This window comes from Falco punctatus, assembly GCF_963210335.1.
Source record: "Falco punctatus genome assembly, chromosome: 4".
Taxonomy (NCBI): Eukaryota; Metazoa; Chordata; class Aves; order Falconiformes; family Falconidae; genus Falco; species Falco punctatus.
The window spans coordinates 48887510-48905050 of NC_137583.1; the positions used below are offsets into that span (position 1 = coordinate 48887510).

Genomic DNA, 17541 nt, shown 5'->3' on the forward strand with positions numbered 1-17541 from the left:
GTGGGCAGCCAGAAACCCTGCGGTGCTCCAGGCAGAAAACCCCGTCCTGGACTCTCACACACGCTCTGGAGAAGGCAGCAGTTTGGGACCTTGTCATCCCTGTCTCCATCCCCAGGAGGCCAGGGGTGAGGGGAGGGGGTCCAGCACGGGCTGGACCCCAGTCCCAGCCACCAGCTGCTCTCCTGTGCATTCCAGTGATGGCAGAGCCCATCAGCCCTTCCTGGCCCAAATAATATTGAGGCCAATTCCTTATCCACTCTGTTCCCATGTGAAATGGGATCAGGCTGGTCCCCTGCAAAAGGGAGATCCTTGGGGAAAAGGGTAGGAACTCCACAGACACCCTGGGACCTTCCCCACACCCAAGGGCCTTCCTCAAGTCCCAGGGAAATCCCCAGATCCCATAGACCTTCCCCAGTTCCCAGAACCATCCCTCAGCCTTCCCTGAGCCCCCCAGATGTCTGAGGCAAGAAGGGCTGGGGGCTCCCCCAGCCTGGGAGCACCCCGCAACCCATCCCCTGAGTCCCTTCAAGCTCGCATGGACCTCACCGGCACTGGGGCTGATAAGACAAAAAAAAAAAAGCTTTTCTCCTCCCAAATTAAGGTAATCACTCGAACAGGGGCGCAAACACCATCTGGAGGCACAGCAGAGGAGCTGTCACCCCAGAGCGCGTTCTCATTCCCTTCCCACCACCCATCCTCCCACTGTAGGAGCCAAGGCGGCCACCCCGGTGTACGGAAACTTTTATTTTGTTAAAAGGGGGAGCACCCGGTGGGACCGAGGGCTGGGGCAGGGAACAGCGGGGTGTGACGCCCCGGTGGGAATGGGGGATGGCCAGGGTCACCCATGGGGCTGCAGCATGTTTGGCCACATGGGAATCAGTCCTCGGTCATGGCTCACACGTGGCAGATGCTGAACTGCTGCCGGGGTTTAGAGGAGGGGTCTCCCCACCAAACCCCCAGTCCAAGGGTCTCCCCACCAAACCCCCGCTCCAGACAGGGTGGTGCGGCAGCTCAGAGACCCAGGCCGCAGGTGGGACAGGGAGAAGTGGTCTCCAAGCACTGTGGCAGCGAGGGGGAGAGCAGGCAGAGGGAGCATGGGGAGCATGTGGACGGCAAGCCAAGCAAGAGCTGCACGCAGGAAGCCAAAACCCAGGCGAGCACAACTCAAGCCCCCTGAGGCAGGGGTCTCCAGGAGGCGTAAGCCCCCAGCATGCCACCATAAGCCCAGCAGAGCCTGGGGATATTTACCAAAGGCTGTCGGTGGACCGGCTCCTCGGGTGACCAAGGGGCAGAGCCACCGAGGCCCCTTCGGCTCTGCCTGCCGCTGTGGGTCAGCCGGGGGAATCGGGAGGGACCCAACCCAGCCCCAGGGCAGCCGACCTCAGCATCGACCCAGCTAGCGGATGCTGCCGTCTCCCTCGCTGCTCTGCAGCTTCTCCCGCTCAATGGACCACACCAGCTCCTGGACAAACTTCATCTCCGAAGCCACTTGCTTGGCCAGCGCCTCATAGTGGTTCTCCAGCTTTCGGTAACGCCTCTTGAGGCTGTTGGCCACCTGCACCACGCTCTTGGTCTCCTCCTGCGCCTGCTTCTTCAGGGCCTCTGTCTTCTGCAGCTCCTGCCGGATCTGGCGGAGGTCCTGGCTGATGCTCTCATTCTCCTCTTTGTACCACGACTCCTTCTCCTCATAGATGGACAGCAGGGCTTCGATGTCCTCCTGGAAGGACTTCTTGTTCCTCTCCAGCTCTCGCAGGCTCTCCTCGGCTGCAGCCACCTCCTCCATGACCTTGGAGAAGCGCTCAAAGTTGATGTACGTGTTGTTTGGCGGCATGCTGGAGTGGGACTTGATGGTGTACTCCTTCAGACGTGTGGTCTTCAGCCGGCGGCGCTCAGGCTTCTTGCAGTTGTCTTCATTGCGGACATTCCTCCTCTTGATCACCTAGAGAGAGGGACAGCTGCAGGTGTGGGGCACAGCCGGGACAGCAGAACCCAGACAGGCTCAGCACCCCCAGCAACACGGCCACCAGCAGCACCAAATCAGCCCCACCTGGGGCTTGGAAAAGAGCAGTGGAGAGCTGCCAGTGCATCAACACCTAACCACAACCTCTTGGATGTTTGACACCCAAAAAGTGCCAATTCTTTGAGTCCTCACCTTAATCCAAGGGTGTTCCAGGCTTTGAGCAATGGTCATCCGCTTCCTGCAAAGACAGTGAGGCTGAGATTGAGGGGCAGAGGCTCTGCTGCCTCCTTCCCTGTTAAAGTCCTGGAAAAGCAGCTCAAGATCCTACCACCTTTGGGGCACGGATGAGCCCAGACAAACCCCCTGTACTCAGAGGCCGCTACAGACAGGGGCTGCATCCAGCCCCCACACCCTCAGCCAGCCTCCCAGGAGCGAAGAAGAGCCCTCAGGAACCTCCCGACCGATGGCCAATGGGTGCTCCAGTCAGCCCTTGGTCCCTTCCAGACCCCGTTCCCTCCTTTTCAGCTGAGCTGCTGCACCCTCAGGGTGATCCCAGAATTCACCCCATGCCTAGGGGAAAGACTTTAGTTTCCAGATGTTTCACAACACCAAATGTTACAAGCAGCAGGAGGGAAACAGGGAGACAAATGGGATTTATAAACAAGCAGCACAACAGGGATGGGCAAAGGCCCTCTGGGCTGGCAGCAGGCAGGAGATGGGGGAGCCGCCTGTACACGGAGCGGAGCGTCAGGTAGGAGGGACCAACCCTCTCCCAGGGCAATCCCCAGCTGTGCTCCCTGTCTCTCACTTGGGGTCCTTGACAAGCAGGCGGCGGATGAAGTCCTTGGCCAGCTCACTGGTGTTGCTGAAATATTCCTCATCAAAGTCGTAGTTGACAGCAGATATGTTGGTCAGGGTCTCTTGCTTCGTTTCCCCCAGGAAGGGGGATGCTCCGCTCAGCCTGCAGCAAGAGTGGGATGACACCCCAAAAAGGCAACAGCCCAAGGCGGGGGACTCACCCTGCAGAGCCCACCTCCCCCAGACTCCCCATATACTCACAGGATGTAAGTGATGACCCCGATGCTCCTGGAAGAGAGAGGAAGATGAGGCTGAAGCCCCGCAGAGTGCTGTCAGTCCCCTCTCCCTGCACTTTCAGCAAGAGGGGAGATATGCCAGCATGACCCTGGTCCCGGGGACCAGCTGCTGGTGCCACTGGAAGGTGCTTGGAAGGGGACACACTCACCACATGTCAGCCTCCAGCCCCAGGGGTTCGTAGTTCACAATTTCTGGGGCTTTAGAAGGAAAGAGGGGAGAAAACAGGCTTAGTCTGGGGGAAAGAAGCTTGCCCCCATGGACAGCAGGGCTTTGGGCATCTCCTTAGGATTAAGCCAAAGCTTTTGGAGCCCAGAGGAGCCCCACAGGGATGCCACCAGCCAGGACTCACCTACAAACTCCGGAGTCCCAAATATATTCTTGAATTCATTCCCAGCTTCAATCTTGTGGGCGATCCCAAAGTCGATGAGTTTGATGCGAGGGTTTGGCACGTTCTTGTCCAGCAGCATGATGTTCTCCGGCTACGATGGGAGAGGAGCTGGTGTTTACCCCAACATGCCAACCCGTGGGAGCCCTGTGCTGCCCTGGGCACCTCTCCTCGGAGGACAAGACATACACTTCAAGTAGGGAGAGATCCCAGAGCCAGCCCCACCACTCCACAGGAGCCTGGATGCTCGTCCCTGCTCCCCAGATGCCTAGCTCACAGTGTTTGCACCTCCCAGACCTCACCTTCAAGTCGAAGTGGGCAATGCGCTTGGAGTGCAGGTAGTGCACCCCGTCCAGGATCTGCTTGAGGAACTGGGTGGCCTCCTCCTCTGTCAGGGACTCCTTCTCAGCCAGGAAATCAAAGAGCTCGCCGCCTGAGACCAGCTCCAGGATCAGCACCACATCTGTCTTGTTCTCAAAGATGTCATGCAGCGTGATGATATTGGGGTGCTGGATCTCCCGCAGGATGTCCACCTCCCTCTCGATCTCCTCCCGGCTCACGCCCCGACGGCTGGATGACAGCCTACGTTTCTTGATGAATTTGGCTGCATACTCCAGACCCGTTTTCCTCTCCCGGCACTTTCGTACAATGGCAAACTGGCCGCTGCGGGATGCAGGGAGGAGGTGAGGAGAGGATTTCCCACATCATGTGTGCTAGCGTGTGCTTGGCAGCGGGGCCAGCACCAGCATGAGGATGTGGGATGCTGCATGCAGGGACACTGCGCTGCACAGGAGGACACATGGTTTCCCCCAGCACTGTCAGGAATCAGGGTCCTCCCACACGCAGCTCCCATGCTCCCGGCACGCTCCTGGGGTTTACACACCTTGGCACTGCCACAGCAGGCATGTAAACCCCAGCAGTGCCCGGGATGGAGGAAAAATATTCCTCCCAGGGATGCGGCAGCTGCTGACCCTCCTTGGGCTGTTTGGGTGCTGCTGTGACTGCCTGGCGGGTGGGAAATGCCATTGTCCCTGTTTCCAGCCAAAAGCCCCTGGGCTGCTCCCAGGAGCAAACCCTGGAGCCCAGTGGCCCTTGGGGGACCATAAAGCTCCAGCGGGGAAGGGCTGAGGTGGGGAGGAAATGCCTGAACTAAGAGGAACTGGCAGTTCAAAGCATGCTTGCGTCAGGGGCCGGGGGGAGGCAGGGCTCTGGGCATCGACAGGCGCTTCAAGGGGCCAGGGTCTGACAATACCAGCACCACTGCTACAGCAGAATGTCGACCCTTGTCCCTCCCCATCCTGGCTGAGCCATCCACGGCCCCTCTGCCGGAATGCCCAAGTGGCCCTCAACACCCTGGGACAGGATCCATCCCAGTCCCCAGGCTTCTCCCCACTGCCCTGGCCATTGGCCATCTCCACCAGCACGTGGTGATGTGCAGTCCCCGTCACCGCCCACTGTCACCAGCATCTGCACATGCCCGGACCTAAGACTCCTTTATACATCCCGCGGATCACAGCTGTGGGCACCCACAGGCCCCCCAGGGCAGGGACCAGCCTTGCCCAGGTGAGAGCCGACCCCCAGACACCGCATCCATCCCCAAGGCTCACACCAGACCACAGCTACAGCGCAGCCCCAAAGGGGAAGCAGACCTGGAACAAGGCCCTGGAAAGCCCTCTTAAAAAAAAAAAGATAAAGCCACCCAAAAGGTTTCTGCTGTACAATTACTTCCCAGTGCCCAAGGAGGAGCACCCCCAGGGTCCCATGGTGGCAGCAGACCCCAAGTCCCAGCCATGCCGGCATGGGGCTGGCGCGGCAAGGCAGCGTTGGAGGATCCAAACCCAGCCCACACTCCCCCCCACTGCCACTGCCTTTGCATCCCGGATGATTAAATCCCATCTGCATGCAGTGATTCACCCCCACATCTGTCCCGCAGGCGCAGAGCCAGGCTGCAGCGACCGGGAAGGGCCGGAAGCCACCAGCATAGGCCCGGCAGCCCTGGCCAAACCCAGACAGGACGGGAGCTCCGCAGGGAGCTGCTAGGCCTGCCCAGATATAGAAGTGAGCTTAATGTTAATTAATGACTTCTCTTTTTTAAATAAATAGCTGCCAGAGGTACCTGGCTCTCAGCACAGCCCCCAGCCCCACTGCCTGCAGGCAGCACAACTGTGGCACAGGGGATGCCACCGGCATGGGAATACCACGGGGGCTGCAGCAGCTGGAAGAAGCTGCTGGCCCAGGGCTCGGGGAGGGGGTGCAGCCACAGAAGCCCCCCAGAGAGCGTGGCGGGATGTCACTCACCTGCCCAGCTCTTCCCCCATCTCATAGAAGTCCTCCACGCTCTCCTGCCGGAAGGTGGACATGGCTGCGGGGCCCTTGTGGAGCTGCAGCCGCTCCGACCCTGTAAGCGGAGGAGGACGCTGGGGAGCAGCCAGCGATCAGCACCTGCGGCACCAGAAAAGGGGGTTTATGCCTCGGGAGCTGCACGCCAACAGCAGCACAGCTCGGGGCTAGGATGTGGCACAGGGACCCTCTCCCCACAGGGGGACACAGCAGGGAGCCCCAGAGCAGTGCAGCCCCTTGGGTGCTGTGCCGTGGGGCAGCTGGGGCTGAGCTGCAGATTCATCCTGGGGCTGCCCCCCAGCCTCATCATGCCCCAAGGCCCATGGGAAGCCCCTGCCCACCCCAGCCCCAGTAGTGATGTCCTGGTGGGAGAGAGGAAGGAACAAGGGTGGTGGCTGCATGGGCCCCATGGCTGTGGGCCCCACGGCTGTAGGCCACGCTCAATCCCAAACCTCTTGGCGCTGCACCCAGTGACACCAGACTGGTAGAGGGACCCCTGACCCAGGCAGCAGCATCCTGCTGCCCCCATCCCAATCCCCCACAGCCCTTTCCTGCCCAACACCCCGTCCCTGCCCCATAGCCCCCAACTCCACAGCCCCCTCATCCCAATCCCCCACTGCTCCTCCCTGTCCCACATTCCCCAAATCCCAGCTGCCCTAATCCCTCACAGCCTCTTCCTGCCCCACAGCCTCTCCCTGCCCTATAGCCCCCAAACTCTGATCCCCCACAGCCCCTCACTGCCCCATAGCCCCCAATCCCTCATAGCCCACCACCCCAATCATCCATAGCCCCTCCCTGCCCCACAGCCCCCAAAACCCCAGCCCCCCTGATCCCTCACAGCCCTTCCCTGCCCACATCCCCCCCACCGATCACCCATAGTCCCTCCCTGCCCCACAGCCCCCAAACCCCCAGCCCCCCTGATCCCTCCCCGCCCCACAGCCCCCAAACCCCCAGCCTCTCACACACAGACCCTCCCTGCCCCACAGGCACCAGCCCCCCCAATCCCTCATAGCCCACCCCCCATCACCCATAGCCTCTCCCTGCCTCACAGCCCCCAAAACCCCAGCCCCCCAGATCCCTCACAGCCCCCCAATCCCTCACAGACCCTCCCTGCCCCACAGCTCCCAAACCCCCAGCCCCTCACCACCCCTCCCTGCCCCACACCCTCAATCCCTCACAGCCCCCCCGATCACCCATAGCCCCTCCCTGCCCCACAGTCCCCAAACCTCCAGCCCCCCTGATGCCTCACAGACCCTCCCCGCCCCACAGCCCCCAAACCCCCAGCCCTTCACAGCCCCTCCCTGCCCTACAGGCCTCAACGCGCCCCTCATCCCTCCCAGCCCCATCCCACCCCTCACACACCCCCAAAATTCAAACCGCCGCCCCTCTCCCATTCCCAGAGCCCCCCAGACCCCCCTCCCTGCCCCACAACCCCAGCCCCACAGCCTCCACGGCCCCACCTGGGCCGCCGCCGCCCGCGTCGCCGCATTCCAGCACTGCCGCTGGCCCCGCCCACGCGCCGCACGATGCCCCGCCCCCAGGCGGAGCCGGGGATTGGCTGGCGGGGCTGACACTCCTCCCACACGTAACGCGCCGAGCCCGCCCCCCCGCCAGGAGGCGCCCGACTTCCCGGCAAAGCACCGCAACGCACACCCATCACCATTATCCGATTTTATTAATTCCAGTGGCACTAATACAGGCGGCGATGGTCACAACAGACAGTCACACTGTAGACGGGCATCTCCCCCCCCCCCCCCTCCCCGTTTTGCATCGATTTACCCCATCTGGGGACAAACGGAGGAGCATGTCCCCTCCCCTGACCTTCTGCATTAACGCTTTTGAGTCAAATAAATACAGAGTTGGGCAAGTCTAGTGGAAATGTTTTAGTTACAATGGCAAAGATGAGTCATGTGCAACACAGAAACCTATAAGGCTTTTTTTTTTTTCTCTCCTCTCCTCATTTAAAGTCTCAAATTGCTATGAAACTGATTAACAATGCAAAGAGATGGTGGGCACGGGCATCTACCCCTTTGCATGGGCATTAACGCTAATTAATTAATCTTTTTTTCCCTCCCCCAGAGTCCAAGGTGTTTAATTAGAGTTTGTCAAGGAAGTTGTCAAGGGCAGGGATGCCTTCCTTCAGCCCTTTGCGCTTGCGGGTCTCAGCCACCACCTGGCAAGGACGGCTGGTGCTGTCAAAGGGATCCCCGGGCAGGATCTGCCAGTGATCGAAGACACACTGGGGGAAAGCCTGGCCCCCCGTGTTGGACCTCAAATCCGCTGTGAAACCTGTGAGGAAGAAGAGAGAGGGTGAGGCGGGTGGGGAACAGGCATCATTCAGCATTAGCACCTGCTGATCCCACACCCCGTGGTGCTGCTGGCACAGGTAGGGCAGAGGAAGCCAGAGCAGATGCCGACACCAGTGCAGCTCTCCATGGGATGGCCGGGGAGCTGGGGCCAGAGAAGCCCCATGGCAGCCTCCCAGGGGGCTGCTAGAAAAAGGGGGGCAGCCTTCAGGCAACGGGGCAAGGTCATGGTTTTAAACAAGAGGGGAGATTCACACTAGACAAGGGGAGATTCACACTAGACAAGGGAAACTTTTTTATGCCAAGGGTGCTAAAGCACAGGTTGCGCTGAGATGGTGGATGCCCCATCCCTGGACGTGTTTAAGGTCAAGCTGGACAGGGCTCAGAGCAACCTGATCCCACTGAAGATGTCCCTGCTCATGGCAAGGGGATTGCACTAGATTGGCCTTTGAAGGTCCCTTCCAACACAAAGCATTCTGTGACACCACTATCTCCTCCCAGGTAAGAAGAGACAGGATAAGAGGAAACAGCCTCAAGTTGTGCTGGGGGAGGTTTAGGTTGGTGTTAGGAAGAATTTCTTCATCAAAAGGATGTCAAGCACTGGAACAGGCTGCACAGGGAGGCAGTGGAGTCACCGTCCCTGGAGGTATTCAGAAGACGTGTGGACATGGCACCTGGGGACATGGTTTAGTGGTGGCCTTGGCAGTGGCGAGTTCACAGTTGGACTCTAAGGGTCTTTTCCAACCTAAATGATTCTATGACTCCACAATTGTTGTGGTCAAACAGCTGGACCAAAAGTATCTCTCTCCCAGGAGCTGCACAGGCCCAGGACCAGCACACTCACCGAAGGACTCATTGACAGGCAGGTAGGCCTTGACCACAAACATGGGGGTGCCAGCCACCTGGGTCTCCTCAAACACATGGCCACGCTTCCTGTTCAGCACACCATAGATACCACCGACCACCTGCTCGGGGCACTGCAAAGAGAGAGGTGTCAGGACAACAAGCCACCCTGCTCATGTCTTCCTCAACCAGGATCTTCCGGGCTGAGCAGAGGTTCCTCACCTGGATTTCCACAAGGTAGATGGGCTCCATGAGCCTGGGCTGAGCAGTGAGCACACAGGCATACAGGCATCTCCTAGCAGTGGGAATGATCTGCCCACCTCCACGGTGGATGGCATCAGCATGCAGGGTGACATCATGCACATCAAAACGCACAGCACGCATGTTCTCCTCACACAGGACCCCCTGGAAAACCAGAGCAGAGCATCAGTCAACACCGTGTTGGAAGACAGCTGGCATTCCCTACCAGAAGGCTCTGGTTGTCCCTTGGAAGCAGGTCACCAAGACCACACCTGGCACACCAAGGAGCCATTGGCACATCACTTCCTTGTCCAGAACCTACAAATCAGCTACTCCTGCCTGCCATCACCACTGCAGCTCCTCAGGGAACGCTTCATGCACTGAAACCATTCGTACCAGCATCTCCACGCAACAGCCCCAAGGTTCATGTCAACAGAAGCCCTGACACATTTGTGAAGCTGCAACCCCAGTATTAGGCCAGGAAAAGTAGTTTTTCCACATTACTGGGACAAAAAGAAGAACTTGTTCACATGTATCTTCTTGAGACTGAAACTAACTTACAAAAACCCCCTCTCCTGTTGTTGTTCCCAGTCTATCTGTTACCTTGTTATTCTGGAGTCACCTCCCGTCTAGCCCTGACAAAAAAATATTTGGTAAATAAGGCCAGATCTTTGCTGAGGCTCTCAAAGTACCTTTTCTTTTGATCCCAGCTGTATTATTCATCTTAATAGTTCCTGTCCCTGCTGTTGCATTTTGCTCTCTGAGAACACTTTTTAAATTTTAAGTGCATGCTGCCATGAGTTTCTCTGCAGTCCTGGGCGAAAGTTTTTTTGTCTTGAGCTGGAGCATCTAAACTGATACATCTTCACTCCAGCTGTCACTGAGTTTTATTTATCCTAAAAGATACTTCTGAATTATAAATGTTGCACTGTGTGACAGTTGTTCTGAAATGTCTTTGAGAAAAGGCATGCAGCAGCCCTTGATGACAATGACCGGAGTCAGGTGCTGCCCCTTACCTCCTTCGTCGCCCACTGGAAGCCGGCCACCACGCTGTCCTTGATCTCATTCAGGTACTGCACTCCCTTGGTGATGTCGGTCAGAATGTTGGGGCCAGTGCCATCGGGACCAAAGCACCAGATTTTCCTGGCTTCAGTGACATCCCACTCGTACTTCTCAGCCAGGTACCGAGCTCGCTGCTTCAGCTCCTGGCGGGCAGAGACCTCACCCTTGTCAATGTCTTCGGCCAAGCCATCTGGGAAGGGCCGGGCCTTCATGTACAGCCTGTTGTGTTTGTTGGGGGACTTGGAAAGGCACATCACATTGGATTCCTCGCTGACAGTCTCACGGTAGGACACAACAGGATCTGATTTCTGCAGTGACAGAGCAGAGAGGCGTAAGCCACCAACCAAAAGGCAGCTCACCAGGACGGCCGCTCAGAGCTCATCAACAGCTCTGCCACTGCAGGCCCTCTACCTTAATAGGAATGCACGCATGGTCCTCTTCCAGATCCTTCAAGCAGATCTCCAAGTGCAGCTCCCCAGCACCAGCAATGATGTGCTCCCCAGACTCCTCAATGATGCACTGAAAAGACCATTTTACACAGCAGGTGAAGCTTGGCTGCAATGCAGCAAAAGCTCTTGCACATAAAACACTAGCAACTGTCTCTGATTCTTGTCTTTGACTCATAGAGCTTACTTTTAGATGATTTCTCCACCAATCTGGGGTGAGTCAGTACCAACCCCAAGCACTCCTCACTCTGGTGGGACTGGGAGCAATACTTAATTCAAGACTATTCTGCCAGCATCCCCAGTGCAATCATGACCAAGGCAGAAGCCTCCTATGCCAGCAGGACCAGGACTCCTCCTGTCCCCAAAACCATTCTGGACATTCACCTGCACCATAGGGTCAGACTTGGCAAGACGCTTCAGTCCCTCTACCAGCTTGGGCAGGTCAGCTGGGTTCTTGGCTTCCACAGCCACACGTACAACGGGGCTGACACTGAACTTCATGACTCTCATGTTGTGAGCATGCTCAAAGGTGGTGATGGTTCCAGTCTTCACAAGGAACTGGTCAACACCAACCAGACCAACAATGTTTCCACAAGGCACGTCCTCAATGGGTTCAACATAGCGGCCCATCATGAGAATGGTCCTGGTGAAAGAAAGCTGTTTTAAGGACGTTTGGAAGAGGAGGTCCCACCAGGCAGTATCCTGGAGTTCAGCAGCAGACCTGAAGCCCACAGCCAAGCTCCCTGTCTGGCCTCAGATAAGAGATTCAAGAAGAGTACCAGAATCACAAACGTGAAGCACAGAGCACACCCTGGCTGGGACTGACCTTTGAATTGGCTTCAGGTACAGATCCTCCTTCTTGCCAGGTGTGTAGTTTGGTCCCATGATTCTGACTTTCAAGCCAGTTGAGACCAGACCAGAAAAGACACGTCCAAAAGCGTAGAAACGTCCCTTGTCAGAGGTTGGCACCATTTTAGAGATGTACATCATCAGGGGGCCTTTGGGGTCACAGTTCTTAATACCTGGCAGGAAGGTGAGAAATCAACTTAGTTCAGTATTACTTCTAGCATCTGGCATACATGCCCTGTCCCCCCACCCACCCCCAAATCCCCACACGAGACCTTCCCATCCTGCTGTTGACTTCTGTCCAGACTGCTGGCCAGCACAGAGACAAAGATCACATCACTAAGAGATGTTTTAAACAAATGCAGGCTTAGCCTGAGCCTTTGGCATACACCCTGGCTACCCTCCAGTTACTTAACTAGCTCAGTCCTCCGGAGTAAAGCTGTGAGGTAGTAAGTTTGTTTGATCCATAGCAGAAACAGACTCAAGAACTACAGCAGCTTCCAAGCTGTGTACTTGGAGAATGAGGTGGCTACAGGCATGCTGGAGCGCTGAGCACTTATGTGAAGAGACACCTGGCAGCAAAGCAGCAGCTCATCATACCTATGGCAGCCTCATCATCAGGGGGTCCCTCGTAGAGCAGCTCACAGCGGTACTTCTGGGCTGTGACGGGAGAAGGCAGGTGAATAGTGATCATCTGCAGCAGGGCATCTCCGGCAGGCAGCCACCGCCTCATCACGGCCTGAGCAGAAATCACAGGAGTAAGACCCAGTCAGATCATTCACGGCCTGGCAGTTAACCTGCCTGTGCTCCCCCAACATCCCAGCAGCACCCTCCTACCCAAGCAGGTTTTGTAGCTGCTTAGTAAGCTCGCAGTTAGAGCAGTACAACTACTCGCCTCCTCCCCACAGGCGATTCAGACCAATCTCACCTTCAGCAGGGGTTTGCCCTCTTTGTCCTTATCTTCACTGTCAAGTTTGATGTCCAGTTTCTCAATCAGTTTAGCCGCCTCCTCTTTCTTGAAGTTCATGATTGCATCGAAAACCTGGAAAAGCAGCAGCAGGTATGAATGTTACCAGTGACCCAGTTTGAAGCAGCAGCACAAATGTCTCTAAAGAGAATCTCTGTTCTGGTTCATCATGCTGCTGAATCCATTTCAAGGCTCAGACACATACTTGCCTGCACAGTATTTACTACCAGCCTCCCTGCCTGCACCGAGTAACAAGATGTGTCAGATATTTAAATTTCTTCAGTCAGACGAGTCAGGTCAAAGTGAAGAAATTTTCCATCATCACACACCGTAACCAAGCCACAGAGCATAAAGGAACCAGCCACAGCTGAACACTAAGGAACTCACCTTGAAGATGGGGTCAAGGATGAGCTGGCAGAAGGTCCTGGGTAGCTTCTTTCCATCAGGGCTGGTAGCAGATTTGCTGAACTTGCCAGTAGCAGGATCAAAATATCTGGAGAAAGAATCAAGTCAGATAAGTATCAATGCCCAGCTCAGCTACAGAAGCGTGGCTTGTTCTACTTCCTCAGGCCAGAGAAAAGAGCTGATGAGTAACAACCATCTTCATGCTTTTCCCCATCACTCTCAGGTTTTCAGAACTCACCAAAACACATTTAACTCATGTTGCCAACTCACCACCCCCTCCCCATTTATCTGTTTCCCATACTGCAAAGATTTCATAGGAAGCGGTTCTTTTGCTAGCACATGCACCAAGACACTGAGACAAGTGACACAACCACATCCCCCCTCCTTAACCATCTTCTACAGCATCATGTCGCAGCAACACAGGGCTGATGTGGAATTAAGATCAACAGCCAAGATTCCTCACCTGTCTCCCCACAACTTCTTCATCATGTCTTCTACTTTCTTGGCACGCTCAGATGGATTCAGCTGGGCATCACCCTTGGCAGCAAACTTCGCAACATACATTTCAGCAAACTGTTTCAGAGTGAAAGCCCAGCCATGCAGGCCAGAACCAAAGCCAACTGTACCAAGCACCGGATCAATCTGAAAGGAAGCAAACATGAGAGCTGGGTTATAGATGAAGAGCCACAGCTCTTACAGCCATGGAGCATTAAAGCAGTCAGCCTACTGCATCCCAAACACCACCACTCAAGTACAAAAAGAGTTTGAAAATGGAGCTTCAGGACTATGTGACTCTTGCACGAGTTCTGTGACAGCAGTCATCTCTGAGGTCCAGGGACAGCCTGGCCCACACCCATCATTTTAGCTCTGTACCACAGAACTGGACTGGTTTTTCTTCACTTCAACCAGCTACGCACTCAGACAGCTCAGCAACCACTTTGGTTTGTGCACAGGTAACATTCCCATCCTTCACAGGGATGCTCAGCAATACATGAAAGCCTGCAGCACTCAGGAGAGTGCTCAATGGGAACAAAGCGCAAGCTTTTTGTCAGAGCCTCCAGCCAACAGCGCCACTCGCTACCCAGGAACCCAGCAGGGAGCAGTGCTCAGAGCATGGGGACTGGCAAACACCTACTGGCCTTCCACTGCAGAAGGCAGCTGGGGGGGATGCTGTGCAGGAGCCTAGGATCTCACACCACCCAACATCACAGATATTATACAGGCAAGAAGGTGTCCTATGAAACAGCACCCTTCGTAAAGGAAGAAAACATTGTTGTATTTATAGCCTCTACTTGCTAGAGCCTTGAACAGATGATATTGGAGGAAAGCTAGCAAGAGCTCCAAACCAGCACAAGCATCTTCATCATTCTGCTCTTGCTTCTCCGCTTGAAACAGGAAAGAACAACCACGGAGACAACTGCTCTCTCTCACTAAAGGGGATTATTTCAAACACAGCATTCACAGCCTCCCACCTACCATTATATTTCCCATGGGGCCACTTTCTCCTTCTCCATATGTGGAGATAATAACGTTCACATTTTCCACTATCCGCTGGAAGGTCTGGTACAGCTCTTCTGGCTCCAGCTGCAGCTCCAGCAACGCTCGGTCCATTTTGTTCATCATCAGGACAGGCTTGATCCTCTCAGCAATGGCCTGACGCAGCACAGTCTCTGTCTGCACGCACACGCCTGCCAAACACAGGGGAATTAGTTATCCTTGTCTTCAAACTCGCCCAACATACACTCCAGTTTTATACGACTGCAAAAACCTTACCAGAGACACAATCTACAACAACCAGGGCACCATCAGTGACACGAAGAGCAGCAGTGACCTCTGATGAAAAGTCCACGTGCCCAGGAGAGTCAATCAGGTTGATCAAGAAGCCAGAACCATCCTTGCTCTGCTTGATGAAGGCCAAATCATTTTCAGAAAGCTCATAAAATAGGGAAATAGCTCTGAAATAAAAGAAAAACTACTAAAATTATTATTTACGTTACCCCTCCCCAGTGCTTAGAAGCATCCTTTTATCCCACACAGATGGCTGCCCCTGGGCTTAAGGATTTCCTGAAGTGTATTCCTGGGAGGCCAGTGTGGGAGATAACCAGGAGTGCAGGCTAAGAACAGCCCTTCCTACGCTCTTCTGAACCCATGCAATTAGAAGTGCCCACACAGGGTTCCACTTCTTTCAACCAAGGATTTCTGCTTTTCCTACCAGGCCCAACCGCCTCTCATCCCTCTTCACGTCCCTCAGGGTCCTCAAACCACCCGTGGTAACACAGCTGCCAACACTGCCAGAGATGCTCCCAAGACAATCTCCACGCCACATCAGCAGGACTCTGGCAGACACCCGCCACATCCAGCAGCCCCAGTGCTAAAACAGAAGACTGAAGCTCCCAGCTGCACATCTGTTTCCCAGTGGCCACCAAGGTAGTGCTCTATGAAGCCAATCAATACTTGCTCTTCCATTTAAGCAATCCTCACAAACAAGAGAGGAGCTTCTGAACTAGACTAAAGAAAGCCTGATGCCGTCTTCTCTCACCTTGCAACCAAACCAGTGGAAGACTCAAAGCCCCCCCTGCACTCAGACCATGCAGCAGGAACACTGGGGTGCCTGAAGGGAGGAAACTCACGTTGATTTGATGGTGATGCACCGTTCCTGCTCATCCTTCCTTGTGTCAGTGAAACGGGTCTCCCCCGCACGGGCAGAAGCAATGATACCAGCTTTGCATACCAGAGAATCAGTCAAGGTTGATTTGCCGTGATCAACGTGGGCAATCACAGACATGTTTCTGATGTTGGCCTTTTTGTCCATGATGGCCCGTATCTGGTCTACTGTGAAGTTCACCTTGAAGAATGAAGGGGGGGGGGAAGGAAAAACAGGGTTTGAGAAAGGGCTTTGGTAGCTCTAAGAAGCCAAACCAACACCACAAATACCTGCCATAGCCACACTGACACCAGTTCTGCCCATGCAGCCCATGTCACAAGACAACCCACAGTAAGGGTACGGCAGACAGCGGCGCTGCAAGCAGAGGGACCTGGGGTTGCAGCACAAACCCCCAGCGCGCTCCTCCTCCACCCCAACGTCCTACAAACCGCGGAACGCTGCCTTGAGCCCAGCTCTCCCGAAAAGCGAGCCCCCTCCGGGCGCTGCGCCGCGGCGGGCGGTGACAGCCCGGTACGCCCGTGCCACTGTCTCCGCCTGGGCCGCAGCGTTACATAAGGCACCCGCCGGCCGCTGCAAGGCCCCGTCCCCAACGCCAACACCGCCCCGGTGCCACATCACGGCCGCTCGCTACCCCCCCGCCGGCCAGGCGGCGTGCCGCCAGGCCCCACCAGCACCGGGAGGGGAGGGCCCGCCTGGGACATGGCGCAGGCCCCCGAGCCCACCCCCCAGCCGGGCAAAGGCCTTGAACCCCCCGGGGACACTCCTCCCTCCCCCCGCGGCACGCTGGCCAGCCCCACCCCTCTCCCCTCAGCAGCGGCCAAGCCCGGCCCGCCAGGCCCCCGCCACCGCCCCCCGGCGAGCCATCCCCAACAGTGTAGCGAGCGCAGGGCCCGCTCAGCCCCCCAAGGCAGCGGCAGGACGCAGGGCCTCACCATGGTGGCGGATGGCGGTGGATTCTCCGGGGCGGGGGGGTTACAGCAATGGCGGCGGCGGCAGCCCTGTCTCGCTGGCGAGCGCAGAGCGGGCGGAAGAGAACACTGACGTCAACCGCCCCCTTCTTATACGCCGGCGCCGGCCGGGGGGCGGAACCTGCGCAACCAGTAGCCAATGCGCATGCGCTGCCTCGCCTCTCTGGTCCGCAGCGGCCGGCAGACTCTATGGTTGCGAAGCTATTCCGCCGAGGCGGGACCACGTGGCCGCTGACTGGGGCTGCACCGGGGCCTGCGGGCAGCTGGGGACGGCGGCTCCCGCGCCGCCCCGCCGTGGCTTAGCTCGGGCCGCAGCGCGGGGGAAGGTCCTTCCTCCCACCCGCTGCCGGTAACTCGGCTGGGAACCGGCCCGGAGGAACCGGGGTCGGTACGGTCGCTGAGGACGGTGATGCCCGGGGCGGCGGCGCTGCCAGAGCGATGAGAGACCCCGCCGCTGGCCCCAGCAGAGCCCAGGAGGCGGTAGGGCAGAGCCCGATGTCAACCGCGGCCCGAGCACCTGTACCGACCACTGTCGGATCCTGCCAACGCCGCTCGGGCACCGCCGCTGCCCGGTACGCCCGGTGCCCCCTGCCCGCCCCGATCCCGCAGGGTCCCCGCGTTGCGCATGCGCCGGCCGGCGCGGCCGTAAGAGGGGCGTCGGCACTGCAGCGCCCCCTGCTGGTCGGGAGGAGCGCGGCAGGGGCCCCGGCGGGGAGTGTACCGGGGTAAGGAGCACCCGCAGAACCCCGCACCCTGCTGCGGGCTGCCGGCCCCGGGCTGCTCCCGGGCAGGGGCCGTCATACAGCGACAGAACTCAGGCAACGATGTGTCCCCGCCTGCCCTCATCGCCCCCGTACCACATCTCGGGGGTCCCGGGGTGGGCACACGGTGCTGCTCCGCACACGGGGCCTCATCCTGCAGCCCCGGACTGTGCTGCTGGGTCCCTCTGGGGAGCCCAGCGGCCCACCTGCTCCTTGGGCCACAGCGTGGTTCTTCGTGCCGCAGCAGGGCAG

The 17541-nt window shown here is 57.3% G+C and overlaps 2 protein-coding genes across 2 annotated transcripts; both read right to left on the reverse strand.

The window, feature by feature from the left end:
* Positions 1-724: 724 nt before the first annotated feature.
* DAPK3 (death associated protein kinase 3) lies at positions 725-7333 on the reverse strand. The gene is made up of 9 exons (XM_080382296.1): positions 7241-7333; positions 5739-5882; positions 3743-4103; positions 3405-3534; positions 3204-3252; positions 3020-3046; positions 2769-2921; positions 2153-2198; positions 725-1939 (listed from the first exon to the last, which is right to left on the reverse strand). Exons 2-9 carry the CDS (start codon positions 5798-5800, stop codon positions 1397-1399), a joined length of 1371 nt encoding a protein of 456 aa, XP_080238422.1. The 5' UTR covers positions 5801-5882; positions 7241-7333; the 3' UTR covers positions 725-1396.
* Positions 7334-7648: 315 nt separating this feature from the next.
* EEF2 (eukaryotic translation elongation factor 2) lies at positions 7649-16647 on the reverse strand. The gene is made up of 15 exons (XM_080382250.1): positions 16493-16647; positions 15526-15740; positions 14669-14850; positions 14372-14583; positions 13359-13537; positions 12878-12983; positions 12452-12565; positions 12124-12262; positions 11504-11699; positions 11062-11320; positions 10643-10750; positions 10186-10539; positions 9152-9334; positions 8931-9063; positions 7649-8069 (listed from the first exon to the last, which is right to left on the reverse strand). The coding sequence occupies exons 1-15, from the start codon at positions 16493-16495 to the stop codon at positions 7876-7878; spliced, it is 2577 nt and encodes an 858-aa protein (XP_080238376.1). The 5' UTR covers positions 16496-16647; the 3' UTR covers positions 7649-7875.
* Between the last annotated feature and the right edge of the window lie 894 nt (positions 16648-17541).

Coding starts and splice junctions, on each gene's coding strand:
- DAPK3 (XM_080382296.1), bottom strand. CDS start 5,800: ATGTCCACCTTCCGGCAGGAGAGCGTGGAGGACTTCTATGAGATGGGG. Junction 4,104..5,738: donor ATGGGGGAAGAGCTGGGCAG/GTGAGTGACATC, acceptor TGCATCCCGCAG/CGGCCAGTTTGCCATTGTAC. Junction 2,199..2,768: donor CTGCTTGTCAAGGACCCCAA/GTGAGAGACAGG, acceptor CTGTCTTTGCAG/GAAGCGGATGACCATTGCTC.
- EEF2 (XM_080382250.1), bottom strand. Junction 13,538..14,371: donor GCCCCATGGGAAATATAATG/GTAGGTGGGAGG, acceptor GCTTCCTTTCAG/ATTGATCCGGTGCTTGGTAC. Junction 10,540..10,642: donor ATGCGTGCATTCCTATTAAG/GTAGAGGGCCTG, acceptor CTGTCACTGCAG/AAATCAGATCCTGTTGTGTC.